This window comes from Zalophus californianus, chromosome 7, assembly GCF_009762305.2.
Source record: "Zalophus californianus isolate mZalCal1 chromosome 7, mZalCal1.pri.v2, whole genome shotgun sequence".
Classification (NCBI taxonomy): Eukaryota; Metazoa; Chordata; class Mammalia; order Carnivora; family Otariidae; genus Zalophus; species Zalophus californianus.
The window spans coordinates 50,242,866-50,256,297 of NC_045601.1; the positions used below are offsets into that span (position 1 = coordinate 50,242,866).

Consider the following 13,432-nt stretch of genomic DNA (forward strand, 5'->3'; position numbering starts at 1 on the left):
AAGGGCTGTATCTAGATGAAATATATAGTCATATGTTTAGGTTCAGTCAGTCAGCTTTATAAATACACACTAGATAGACCTTCAGCTCACTCTGGGCTTAACAAATTCTGTGGGAAAGCCATGATTTTACTTTATTAAGAGCACAATAGGGATGCCTGGGTGGCTCAGTCGGTTAAGCATCCGCCTTTGGCTCAGGTCATGATCCCAGGGTCCTGGCATCTAGTCCCACATTGGGCTCCCTGCTCAGCGGGGAGCCTGCTTCTCCCTCTGCCTGCTGCTCCCCCTGCTTGTGCTCTCACTCACTCTCTCGCCTATGCTCTCTCTCTCTAGCAAATAAATAAATAAAATATTTTTTTTAAAAAAGTACAGTAAGTCTGTAGTGTTGCCAAAGTAGTGATTTTAATTATTAGCTACCAGCTGTACCTAGGGTAACATTTATTGTTCTAACAGATTTTTGGATTTTATTAATAAAATAATTACAGTATTTACTTGATGTATTTGTCTTGCTGTAATAAATTGGATTGCTTCTTTCATATTTTAGCAACGTGTTGACTATTTGATATTTCTATTTGATCTTGTGGCATTTCACTTTTTCTTATTTCCATTTGTTTTTCTCTCTTGATTGTTTTATTTTGGTATTTCTTTGATTTTACCTTCAGTATCATTAGCATTTTTTCTACAGTTTCTTAGATGATATCTTATTAGCTATTTATACTTTTATACTTTTATACCTTTATACCTTATACCTTTAAGTACATGCACACTCAAATATATAAAATTCTTATAAAGTCACTATCTACTTATTATCAGTAGTGTCAGCCTGTTTAAAATCATAGGCATGGTTTGTCCCACAATTAATGAATGCTTATATTTCATTGACTGGACCAATTCTGTGAAAACCATGCCCAAGTCAACCTTGGGAAAACAAACCTAAACATTTCATAAATGCACACTAGAAAGAGATTGAAAAATAGAAGTATAGTGTCTAGAAAAGGGGTTCTTCAATTGTATGTGGATGTTATATTCTGCCCTGAGTACCATATTTTAAGAATCCTGAGAAAGGAAAGGAAAAGGAAAGAAGAGGAAGAAAAGGAAGGATCTGTGAACACTGTCACTTTTATTTATTTTTTTAATTTAAATTTAATTAACATATATTATTGGTTTCAGAGGTAGAGGTCAGTGATTTATCAGTCTTACATAATACCCAGTGCTCATTACATCACGTACCCTCCTTAATGTCCATTCCTCATTTTCTCCATCTCCCCACCCCCTTCCCCTCCAGCAACCCTTAGTTTCCTATGATTAAGAGTCTCTTATGGTTTGTCTCCTTCTCTGATTTCATCTTGTTTTATTTTTCCCTCCCTTCCCCTATGATCCTCTGTTTTGTTTCTTAAATTCCACCTAGAGTGAGATCATATGGTAATTGCCTTTCTATGATTGACTTATTTTGCTTAGCACAATACCCTCTAGTTCCATCCACTTCATTGCAAATGGCAATATTTCTTTTCTTTTCTTTTCTTTTCTTTTTTGATGGCTGAGTAGTATTGCATTGTGTATATATACTACATCTTCTTTATCCGTTCATCTATCAGTGGACATCTGGGCTCTTTCCATAGTTTGGCTATTGTGGACATGGCTGCTATAAACATTGGGGCGCAGGTGCTCCTTGGAATCACTACATTTGTATCTTTGGGGTAAATCCCTAGGAGTGCAGTTGCTGGGTCATAGGGTAGCTCTATTTTCAACTTTTGGAGGAACCTCCATGCTGTTTTCCAGAGTTGCTGCACCAGCTTGCATTCCCAACACTGTCACTTTTAAAGAACAGTAGGAAGAATAGATAATGTTTGGTCTAATTAGAGAGGAATTATGGGACAAATTATAAATGCCTTCAAATATTTTAGAGTTATGTGGAAAATAGCATAGGCTGCATATAGCAACACATGACAAAAGCAGGAATAACGAATGGAATTTGGAAAATTCTGTGTAATAGAGGAAGAAAATCACTAGCAATTAATAATAGAAAAGATTAACCTGTGAAACAGCAAGCCCCTTATACTGAGAATGTAAAAATGGAGATTTTGTCATCTGTTAAAAATAAGGTTTTTGCATTGAGTAGAAAATTGGACTAGATGACCTTTAATAATTCTTTCGGCTCTTAAGACAATGATTTTAGTACAAATTGTGATTTGGTAAAGGATTAATGTAGAAACTGTTGTATGTAAAATTAAGGGGCATTATCAAATTTTTGAGACAAGAGAAAGAAAAACTTAGGTATGGATAGAAAGGAAAGTATTGAGCTGGGACCTAGTGAAAAAATTTAAATCGGTAAGAGATGAATCCTGAAGAGATTATCTATCTGGAATTCACAGCCCATCTGAATTCTTTAGTAACCCACTTTAGAGCCAATCCTGGGATTGGCTCAACACCTGTACCACTTCCTAGCCCCTCTGATCCCTGTTTCCTCTTTCGGCCTCACCTGAGTACCCCTTTGCTTACCTTTTTGTTTGTTTTTTCCAGTTCACAGTGTAGAGATTATATATTTGTGGAGACTTCTTAAAATATGCCGGGATGCCACCTTTTTAGAAGTTAGTGGGTTCTCACCCCAGCTGTAATCTATATCTAATAATAGGATGAGGGGGAGAATATAAGGAAGAACATGATTAGATATGGTAGTCCAGGATAGTGTGGAGCTTTGGATACAGGAATGATGGTGTTTTCTAGCTCACACGAAAAGGATTTTAAGTTTGTCTGCAGTAACTTTTTATAGGACATGATACTAAAGCAAAATAAGTCTGCTTTTCTAAGGTTATAATTTTCAGATCTTTTCAGTTTACTATTACAGCATCAGATTAAGCAAATTTTACTAATCTGACATGCTTTTTTCTATGATCATACTCACTAGTGAATCTTAATATTCTGTAGATCACTGTGTAGAAATACCCATAGAAGCTCAACTGAAGAAGATGATTCATCTTCAGAAGAAGAAATGGAGTGGAGTAATAACAGTTTGCTTCTAGCCAATCTTTCTATACCTCAGTTAGATGGAACTGCAGATGAAAATAGTGGTAAGTAAACTAATACTGAGAGCACTTCATGATTTAGCAGCTAAAGATGTATTTGATTTTAAAACTGTAATCACACATATAAAATTGGTTGAGTGTGAGGCTTTGACAACACTATCTGTTATGTTTCATCCTTCTCTAAGATTTTTTTCTTTTGAAAGAATGTGGATATATGCTTATTTCTCATTTCTAAGAGGATGACATTTGTAAATCACTGATTTAAAACTTCATAAACTTTAATCATGTTAACATTTAAGTAGCATAAGAAACTGTAAGAAATATGTTCAGATGTTAACTGGAATTTAAATAAAAACTTGAGAAAAGGGGCGCCTGGGTGGCTCAGTCGTTAGGCATCTGCCTTCGGCTCAGGTCATGATCCCAGGGACCTGGGATCGAGCCCTGCATCGGGCTCCCTGCTCCGCAGGTAGCCTGTTTCTCCCTCTCCTACTCCCCCTGCTTGTGTTCCCTCTCTCACTGCGTCTCTCAGTCAAATAAATAAATAAATAAAATTTAAAAAAATTTTAAAAACCAAAAACACTTGAGAAAAAATATGCTCAGCTTATTTGAAGTGATAATACAAAGAAGCATATTGTTTTATGAAAAATTTTCAAGGTGACAGGTTTTTCCCTGTTCACCACAAAGGCACTGAATATTAATCTATTTTTTTTAATTTTTATTTTTAATTTTTTTTGAGAGAGAGCGAGAACATGAGCCGGGGGAGGGCAAGAGGGAGAGGGAGAGAATCTCAAGCAGGTTCCATGCTCTGTGCAGAGTCCAATGCAGAGCTCGATCCCAGGACCCTTAGATCATAACCTGAACTAAAATCGAGAGTTAGATGCTCAACCAACTGAGCCACCCAGGCACCCCTAATATAATTTATTTCTCACCAAAGGAATGTGTTTAAAATAATGACTAATAGGGGCGCCTGGGTGGCTCAGTCGTTAGGCGTCTGCCTTCAGCTCAGGTCATGATCCCAGGGTCCTGGGATTGAGCCCCACGTTGGGCTCCCCACTCCGCGGGAAGCCTGCTTCTCCCCCTCCCACTCCCCTTGCTTGTGTTCCCTCTCTCGCTGTGTCTCTCACTGTCGGATAAATAAAATCTTTAAAAATAAAAATAAAATAAAATAATGACTAATAATCAAGTATAACTGACTCTTGATTATTTAGATTGAGTTATTATCTTAATAGGAATGACCTTTTGAGATAACCATTTTAAGCATAGAAACTTAATTTCATATAGTTTCTTTCATGGTGTTAGTATGGAAAAATATTTTAAAAATTAAAAGCATGGAAGTGAAATAAATTCTTTTTTTCCTGATTTCAGACAATCCATTGAACAACGAAAATTCTAGGACCCACTCTTCTGTGATTGCAACAAGCAAGTTATCAGTAAAACCTTCCATCTTTCACAAAGATGCTGCTACATTAGAACCCCCATCTTCTGCTAAGATTACCTTTCAGTGTAAACACACAAGTGCCCTTTCTTCCCATGTTTTGAAGAAGGAAGATTTAATTGAGGAACTTCCACAGCCAAACAACATAGAAAAATGTCTGGATCATTCTTCTTTTACAAATGAAAGCACTTACTCTATGAAATACCCTGGATCTTTGAACAATTCTGTCCATTCAGAAAGCTCTCATAAAGAAAGTAAGAAAGATATCCTCCCAGTATCTTCCTGTGAAAGTAGTATTTTTGATTATGAAGAAGATATTCCATCTGTTACAAGACAAGTACCAAGTAGAAAGTATACAAATATTAGAAAAATTGATAAGGATGCCCCTTTTATACATATGAACCGTCATAGTAGTGAAAATACATTGGGCAAAAATTCTTTCAACTTTTCTGACCTAAGTCATTCAAAAAACAAATTATCCTCTGAAGGAAATGAAAAAGGAAACAGCACAGCTCTAAATAGTTTATTCCCTTCATCCTTAACTGAAAATTGTGAATTGCTCTCATGCACAGGAGAGAATAGAACTATGGTACATTCTCTTGATAGCATTGCTGATGAAAGTGGGCTAAATAAACTTAAAATTAGATATGAAGAGTTTCAAGAACATAAAACAGAAAAGCCAAGCCTCAGCCAGCAAGCAGCACATTATATGTTTTTTCCCAGTGTTGTTCTTTCCAACTGTCTCAGTAGACCACAGAAACTCTCTCCTGTCACATACAAACTACAACCTAGCAGTAAACAGTCCCGGTTAAAAATGAATAAAAAGAAGCTTATAGGTCATCAAGAGACTTCTACCAAAACTAGTGAGACTGTATCCACAAAAGATAACTGTATACAAAATAATCCTTGTAATAGTAATCCTGAGAAGGATAACGTGTTGGCCAGTGATTTAATTAAAGTCACCCGCGGAGCTTTTGAAAATAAAACACCCGCAGACAGTTTCATAGACTGTCACTTTGGAGATGGAACCTTAGAAACTGAGCAGTCCTTTGGATTGTTTGGAAATAAATATACACTTAGAGCCAAACGCAAGGTAAATTATGAGACTGAAGATAGTGAGTCAAGTTTTGTAACACATAACTCAAAAATTAGCCTACCTCATCCCATGGAAATTGGTGAAAGTTTAGATGGAACTCTCAAATCTCGAAAACGAAGAAAAATGTCTAAAAAGCTACCCCCTGTCATCATAAAGTATATTATTATTAATAGATTTAGAGGGAGAAAAAATATGCTTGTGAAGCTAGGAAAAATAGACTCTAAGGAAAAACAAGTTATATTGACAGAGGAAAAAATGGAACTATATAAAAAGCTTGCACCTTTGAAGGATTTTTGGCCAAAAGTACCTGACTCCCCTGCAACCAAATATCCCATTTATCCACTAACACCAAAGAAAAGTCACAGAAGAAAATCAAAACATAAGTCTGCTAAGAAAAAAACTGGTAAGCAACAAAGGACAAATAGTGAAAATATTAAAAGAACTCTGTCTTTCAGGCGAAAACGGTCACATGCTATCCTGTCTCCTCCCTCGCCATCTTACAATGCTGAAACCGAAGACTGTGACTTGAATTATAGTGATGTTATGTCTAAACTAGGTTTTCTTTCTGAGAGAAGCACAAGTCCCATAAATTCTTCTCCCCCTCGCTGCTGGTCTCCCACAGATCCAAGAGCTGAAGAAATGATGGCTGCTGCAGATAAAGAAGCAATGCTTTTTAAGGGTCCTAATGCATGTAATAACAAGACTGTTAATTCCCGTATGGAAAAAAATAGTCGAGCAAGAGCTCAGGTTAAGAAATCAAAAACTAAGCTTGTTAATCCCTCTGTAGTTACTAAGAAAAGGAACAAACGAAATCAGACAAATAAAGTAGATGATGGAAAAAAGAAACAGAGAGCAAAACAGAAACAAAAAACAAATGAGAAAGTTGTGCCAAGAAAGCATATAACAGTTAAAGATGAAAAAATAAAATCTCAGTCTGGTACTGAAGTTAAGTTTGTGCTGAAACATCAGAATGTGTCTGAGACCTCAAATAATTCTGGAGGCTCTCAATTACTTTTTAAACAGAAAGATGTGTCACTAATGGGCTCTGCTATAGATCATCCCCTTTCTGTTCCCTTGCCCACCGGAATTCATGCACAACAGAATTTATCTGGTTGCTTTCCTTCTTTTTTAGAAAGCAAGAAGCCTGTAGATTTGCAAACATTACCCAGCTCACGAGATGATTTGCATTCATCAGTTGTCTGTAGTTCTTTGGGACCTGGAATCTCAAAAATTAATGTTCAGAAGTCTCATAACCAAAATGCTATGTTTACTCTAAAGGAATCAACCTTGATTCAAAAAAATATATTTGATCTTTCCAACCATTTGTCTCAAGTAGCACAGAATACACAGATATCTTCGGGTATAATGTCTCCAAAGACAGAAGAGAATGCAAATACACAAAAAAACTATTTGTCATCTATCGGAAAGTTAAATGAATATCGTAATTCCTTAGAATCAAAGCCAGACCAGGCGTATGCCTCTAATTTTTTGCATTGCAAAGACAGTCAGCAGCAGATTGTGTGCATGGCAGAACAGTCAAAGCACAGCGAAATTTGTTCTCCAGGAAATGCAGCTTCAGAGGAAAGCCAAATGCCTAATAATTGCTTTGTAACTTCCTTGAGAAGTCCAATCAAACAAATAGCATGGGAGCAAAAACAAAGGGGCTTTATTTTAGATATGTCAAATTTTAAACCTGAAAGGGTAAAACAGAGGTCGTTGTCAGAAGCAATTTCACAAACCAAAGCACTTTCTCAGTGTAAAAGTCGAAATGTGTCAACACCTTCAACATTTGGTGAAGGCCAGTCTGGACTGGCAGTTCTAAAAGAATTGTTACAGAAAAGACAGCAGAAAGCACAAAATGCAAGTATTATGCAAGACCCATTATCTAATAAACATCAACCAAACAAAAGTATTTCTGGTTCCCTTGAACAAAAAACAATTAAGCGAACACGATCGGTAACAAGAAAACCTCGAACTCCCAGAAGTACAAAACCTAAAGAAAAAATTCCCAAACTTCTTAAAGTAGACTCTCTAAATTTACAAAACTCTGGTCAGTTGGATAACTCTCTATCAGATGACAGTCCCGTCTTTTTTTCAGATCCAGGTTTTGAGAGTTGTTATTCACTTGAAGATAGCTTGTCTCCTGAACATAATTATAATTTTGATATTAATACAATAGGTCAAACTGGATTTTGTAGCTTTTATTCTGGAAGTCAGTTTGTCCCAGCTGATCAGAATTTGCCTCAGAAATTCCTAAGTGATGCAGTTCAGGATCTTTTCCCGGGACAAACTATAGAAAAAAATGAGTTTTTAAGTCATGATAACCAGAAGTGTGATGAAGACAAACATCATGCCTCAGACTCAGCCTCGTGGATTAGATCTAAAACTCTAAGTCCTGAACTATTTGAGAAGTCATCCATAGATAGCAATGAGAATCATCGCCACAACCAGTGGAAAAGTAGCTTTCATCCTCTAACAACTCGCTCCAATTCAATAATGGATTCTTTCTGTGTCCAGCAGCCAGAGGACTGTCTAAATGAAAAATCCAGATTGAATAGGAGTTCAGTAAGCAAAGAAGTGTTTCTTAGCCTCTCACAGCCAGGCACTTCAGACTGGATTCAAGGTCATACCAGAAAAGAGATGCAACAGTCTCTTGACTCAGTCAATACCTCTTTTACTACAATACTATCCTCCCCTGATGGTGAACTTCTGGATGCAGCCTCTGAAGATTTAGAATTGTATGTTTCAAGAAACAATGATATATTGACACCAACTCCTGATAGTTCACCAAGGTCTACCAGCTCTCCCTCACAATCTAAAAATGGCAGTTTCACCCCTCGAACTGCTCACATTCTGAAACCACTTATGTCCCCACCAAGTAGGGAAGAAATTATGGCAACTTTATTGGATCATGACCTTTCAGAAACTATTTACCAGGAACCATTTTGCAGTAATCCTTCTGATGTACCGGAAAAGCCCAGGTAATCAGAATTATTTTTTCCCCTTGAGTCACTCTGAATAATTATAATGAATGTAACATTAGTACATGACTGCTAGTTTTCTGGCTGTAATATACTGTATTTACAAGTAAATCATTGTAAAAGTGGTTCATAATTATGGACTTTTGAGAAAATTCACTAACTAGCTGGATGATTGCACCTTGAGAACTTTAAGTTGATAAGTGTTGGTCTTAGATGTCACTGTCAACACTGTGTCAGCATTAAGGATTAGAGATGCAGAGGCTCACCATGACATGATGCCAGATTAAGAAGGATGTCATAATACTTGAAAAGTACATTTATCATTTTAAAAATGGTATTTATTTCTAAAATTGTAAACTTTTTTACAATTTTTAAAGAACTTTATTTTTTAAACATGTTTGAACATGAGCATACATATGTTTTAAGTACTTTTATGATATATCTCTAAATGAAGATTATTTTAAGTTGTTTGTATTATAATATATCCCTTTCTTTTCATGTTGCTAACATCTTCAATCATACTGTTACTACTGTTAGTTTGTACAGTTATTAGGGATGTAAGATGGACTTCACTTCCCTTTATCTCTCCTTTTTTTAAAGAAGGCTAATTGAACATAAAAAATTTAAAAATAAAATAATAACCATACAAATAGACTACTTAAAAAGGAAGTAATCCCATAGTTCTATGTGGTAAATAAGAGAAAATGTTAGTTAGCTCTCTGAAATTTCTCCCTCAATAATGAACTTGAATTTCTTCAGGCTGTTGGAAATACAATCGTTGCAAAGGAATTGGTAATGTGGGGTCAGACTAGTACAAAGATTTGTGAATGGAGAGAATTTGAATCCATGTAGGAGGCTCCACTCAAAATAAGAATAACCAAACTAAAATCCATAGAAAATAAATAAAATATTGTAGCCAGACGCTGTGCCAAAATGAGTCCTACAATATGATAAATTTGGTGCCATGATAAGGAATAATTTGAAAATAAAACACTGTTAATATGTAACCCAGTAACATAAAAAAAAAAAAATCTCAGAGAGGCAGTAGACAGATGCACAGACACACTACACACACATGCACAGAGCCAATAGCAAAACGCGAAGGCATCAGTATTGGTTGGTTTATTTATAATAAGCCAGTAGTTAAGTAGGTATTCTGTACCTCTTGCATCACCAAGGTAGAATATAACTGATAGGAGCTAAGTTGGGGAACATGACTTAAACCAGGCCATTTAAGTGATGATTTTTGTTCCTCCCCCACTGTGTCTTTGATCCCATTTACCAACCAGTTGCAAGGAGAGGCAGTTCATTTCAGCCATCCCGTCAGAAGCAGAGGAGGGTGGCTAGGACTGCTGTGGCCAACTTAGCTTAGTCTAAATGATAGAAGAGATATGAAGAGTTAACTAAGGCAAGAAGCCACACCATGTTGTACACGAACCTTCAGCAGCACCGTGTTCCTGATCCTAGTTGAGAAGACACAGTGAATACCAGGATTTTACCCAGCAGATCAGCAATAATGCATGAGTCTATTTAAGAAGGGATTGAGAAAAATGATCAGAAATATAGGGTTGAAGTTCCCTCCTCTAAAGACTTGAAGTGGAAGACAGAAAATTTCCTCCCCACCCTTCGTAATACTCAGTTTTACAGTTTTACAGTTTTGTTTTGCTTAGTACCTTTATGCGGTCTTTTAACACAAATGGGACTCTTTCTTTATTTCACTGCCAGAATGTATGAATATCTGTTCCTTAGGCATTAGTTTCCATTATTTGGGGGGCTTTGGCTCTGTCAGTAGTGATTATGATGTATTTTTTAATTGAACTGTTTTTTCTGCCTCAGCCTTACATATCTAATTTTTAATTCTCAGTTAACTTACCATGTGTTAGTCATTAACTCTGTTGGTGTTAGTTGTTGTCCAACTTTGAGACTTCTCCTGCAGCTGAAATAAAAGGTTGATAGTCATTATTATTATTAAACATATTTATTATGTTTAAAAACAATTTTTAATATAAAACTATTCACTATAGTAAATTTAGGAGGTATAAAAGAATAAATATCATACCATTTCTCTACCTATCAACAACCACTCTTAATATTTTAATGTTTTTTTTCAGTTTTTTTAATGTATAGTTTTTATTTTGTTTTATGAAATGTGATCTTACTATAGTCACAGTATCGTATACAGATTTTTTTCACCTAATATTCTATTATAAACATTATCTAAATTATGAGTTTCTTGGAATATCATTTTAATGACTACATAATTTAATCATATGTATATTTTATTGGACAGAAAATTTGTTCCCTGTCCTGCCATTGTAGATAATTATGTGATTATTGTTTTCTTCATGAAGCATTTCTTATATTTTGAGGTTTTTCCATATAGTCTTAGAAGTAGGATTACTAAAAAATTTAAGGCTTTTGATATATATTATGACATGAATTATAGCAATTACATGCTGCTGACAATTTTCAAGAGAGCTGAATTTACCACACCTCACCAATTTTTGTTATTTTTTACTTCATTATGATCTCTGTATCATTATTAGAGTTGGCTATGTCATATAAAATGTGTACTCATTTTCTTCAGTAGCAATAGTCTTGCTTCTAATTTTTCATATAGCTGGGAGGTGGTTATGGAGTTAACTATTAAGGGCCAAAGTCTTTCCATGTAAAGGGGAAAAGGAACTGTGGTAACCCTTCAGCTCCAAATCAGAAAACATGAATCCAGTTCATTGAATTTTATGTAGAGAATGACCAGGATGTTTGGGAAATCATGCCCTAGGAGAAGTAATTGAAAAAACTAAGAACTTACCTTCATGTCCATAAAAGAGATACCATAAGGAAGAAAAACTAGACTTTCTTGCTACATCAGACAGAGATAGTACCAGTGGATATATGTTAGAGAAGGAGGTTTAGCTTGGTATTTCCAACTGTTGGAAACTAAATCAGGCTACCTTTTAATAGTGATTCCCCACATACACATACATTATCAGCATTTATGCTACACATTCTGTGGGCTCTGCCAACTTAAAGTTCTTATGTTAATGTTAAGCCTTGCCACGTAAAGGGGAGAAAGAATTACGGTAATTTTTTTCAGTTGTGATTTTTTTTACTGTTTGAAGGGACTTGGGGGAGTACAAAGATATGTTTGAACTGACTGGTTTTGCTAAACTACTGTAGTTACTAGAGAATATCTAGAGAGGCTATAGATAAAATCCAGGGATATAGTCTCTAATGATAAATTATTCCATTGTTTTTATTCACATGCGGTAACAGTGGAAAGTTATTTGAGTAGAGGAAAGGAATATGATCAGTTTGTTCCATCTCCTTGGAGAAAAGAAGACTTCATGGGGCACTTAAAACAAAAAATACCTTCTTTCCCTGGTATTGATGATTCCTTCCAAAGGAAATTAATTTAGTAGCATATACCTGTGAAAAAAATATATTAAGACTAAAAAGAGTGTGCCTGCATAAAATATGTAGGGAGAGGGCATAGAAAGGGAAGAATTGGGCATTTTTAAGAATCCAAAAGAGACTTCAAAAAATCTCTAGGATAGGGAGCTAAATATTTTGGTAATTGCTCTTTGAGACAAAACAGTTCTAAAATATGTTGTTTATAGGGAGATTGGTGGACGGCGTCTCCTGGTAGAAACTCGACTTCCAAATGATCTGGCTGAGTTTGAGGGAGACTTTTCCTTGGAAGGACTTCGTCTGTGGAAAACAGCATTCTCAGCAATGACTCAGAATCCAAGACCAGGGTCACCACTTCGCAATGGCCAGGCAGTGGTCAATAAAGGGTCAAGTAATAGCTATAAAATGGTTGAGGATAAAAAAATTGTGATTATGCCTTGCAAATGTGCCCCAAGTCGACAACTGGTTCAAGCATGGCTTCAAGCCAAAGAAGAATACGAACGTTCCAAGAAACTGTCTAAAACTGAGCCAACTGGAGTTGTAAAATCTGCTGAGAACTTCAGCTCTTCAGTTAACCCAGATGACAAACCTGTAGTGCCTCCAAAAATGAGTACAGCTCCACATATACTCCCCACTACAGCACATACCAAGGAAGATGTTGATAACTCTCAGATTGCTTTACGAGCACCAACCACAGAACGTAGTCGAACTATAAGTGAAAGCCAGCCACTGCCACTGGTTGCTTCTACAAATGATCATGAGAAAGGTGAAGATGATGATGACTATTACATTAGTTATAGTTCCCCTGATTCTCCAGTAATTCCACCTTGGCAACAAGCAACATCCCCAGATGCCAAAACATCAAATGGAAACAAGAGACCCACATCACCAGTAGAGGAACTACATTCCCTGAATATTGAGAACTTCTTAAAACCAGTAAAAGATGGTATACAGAAAAGCCCTTGCAGTGAGCCTCTGGAGCCTCTAGTGATATCTCCAATTAATGTTAGGGCAAGAACTGGAATATGTGACCCTCTCTGCCTTCATAGTACACCAATTGTACAGAGAAAACTTCTGGAAAGGCTTCCTGAAGCAAGGTGCCTGAGCCCTTTATCAGCAGGTGAGTTTACAAATAACAGGAAGGCTTCAAAATTCTTTTTCAAAGATTAGAAATGAAAACATTAGACTGTGTAATGAAATTCAGAGCTTTTTTTATGTGATTTTTTAAATATATATTTTAGTTTGAATTCAGTTAAAACATAGTGTATTATTAGTTTCAGGTAGAGTTCAGTGATTCATCAGTCTTATAAAATACCCAGTGCTCATTCTATCATGTGCCCTCCTAATGTCCATCACTCAGTTGCCCCATCCCCTCCCTCTTCTCCCCTCCAGGAATCTTCAGTTTGTTTCCTGTGACTAAGAGTCTCATGGTTTGTATCCCTCTCTGATTTCATCTTGTTTTATTTTTCCCTCCCTTCCCCTATGATCC

General features: G+C 36.1%; 1 protein-coding gene across 6 annotated transcripts in view; it reads left to right on the forward strand.

Annotated features, from left to right (window-relative positions):
* Window positions 1-13,432, forward strand: part of REV3L (REV3 like, DNA directed polymerase zeta catalytic subunit) — a 177,266-nt gene that overhangs the window by 88,735 nt on the left and 75,099 nt on the right. For all 6 annotated transcript variants that reach the window (XM_027601338.2, XM_027601335.2, XM_027601333.2 and 3 more), the window contains 3 exons: window positions 2,923-3,065; window positions 4,386-8,532; window positions 12,153-13,063. In XM_027601338.2, coding sequence (XP_027457139.1) covers window positions 2,923-3,065; window positions 4,386-8,532; window positions 12,153-13,063 — 5,201 coding nt within the window. The remainder of the gene's footprint in view (window positions 1-2,922; window positions 3,066-4,385; window positions 8,533-12,152; window positions 13,064-13,432) is intronic.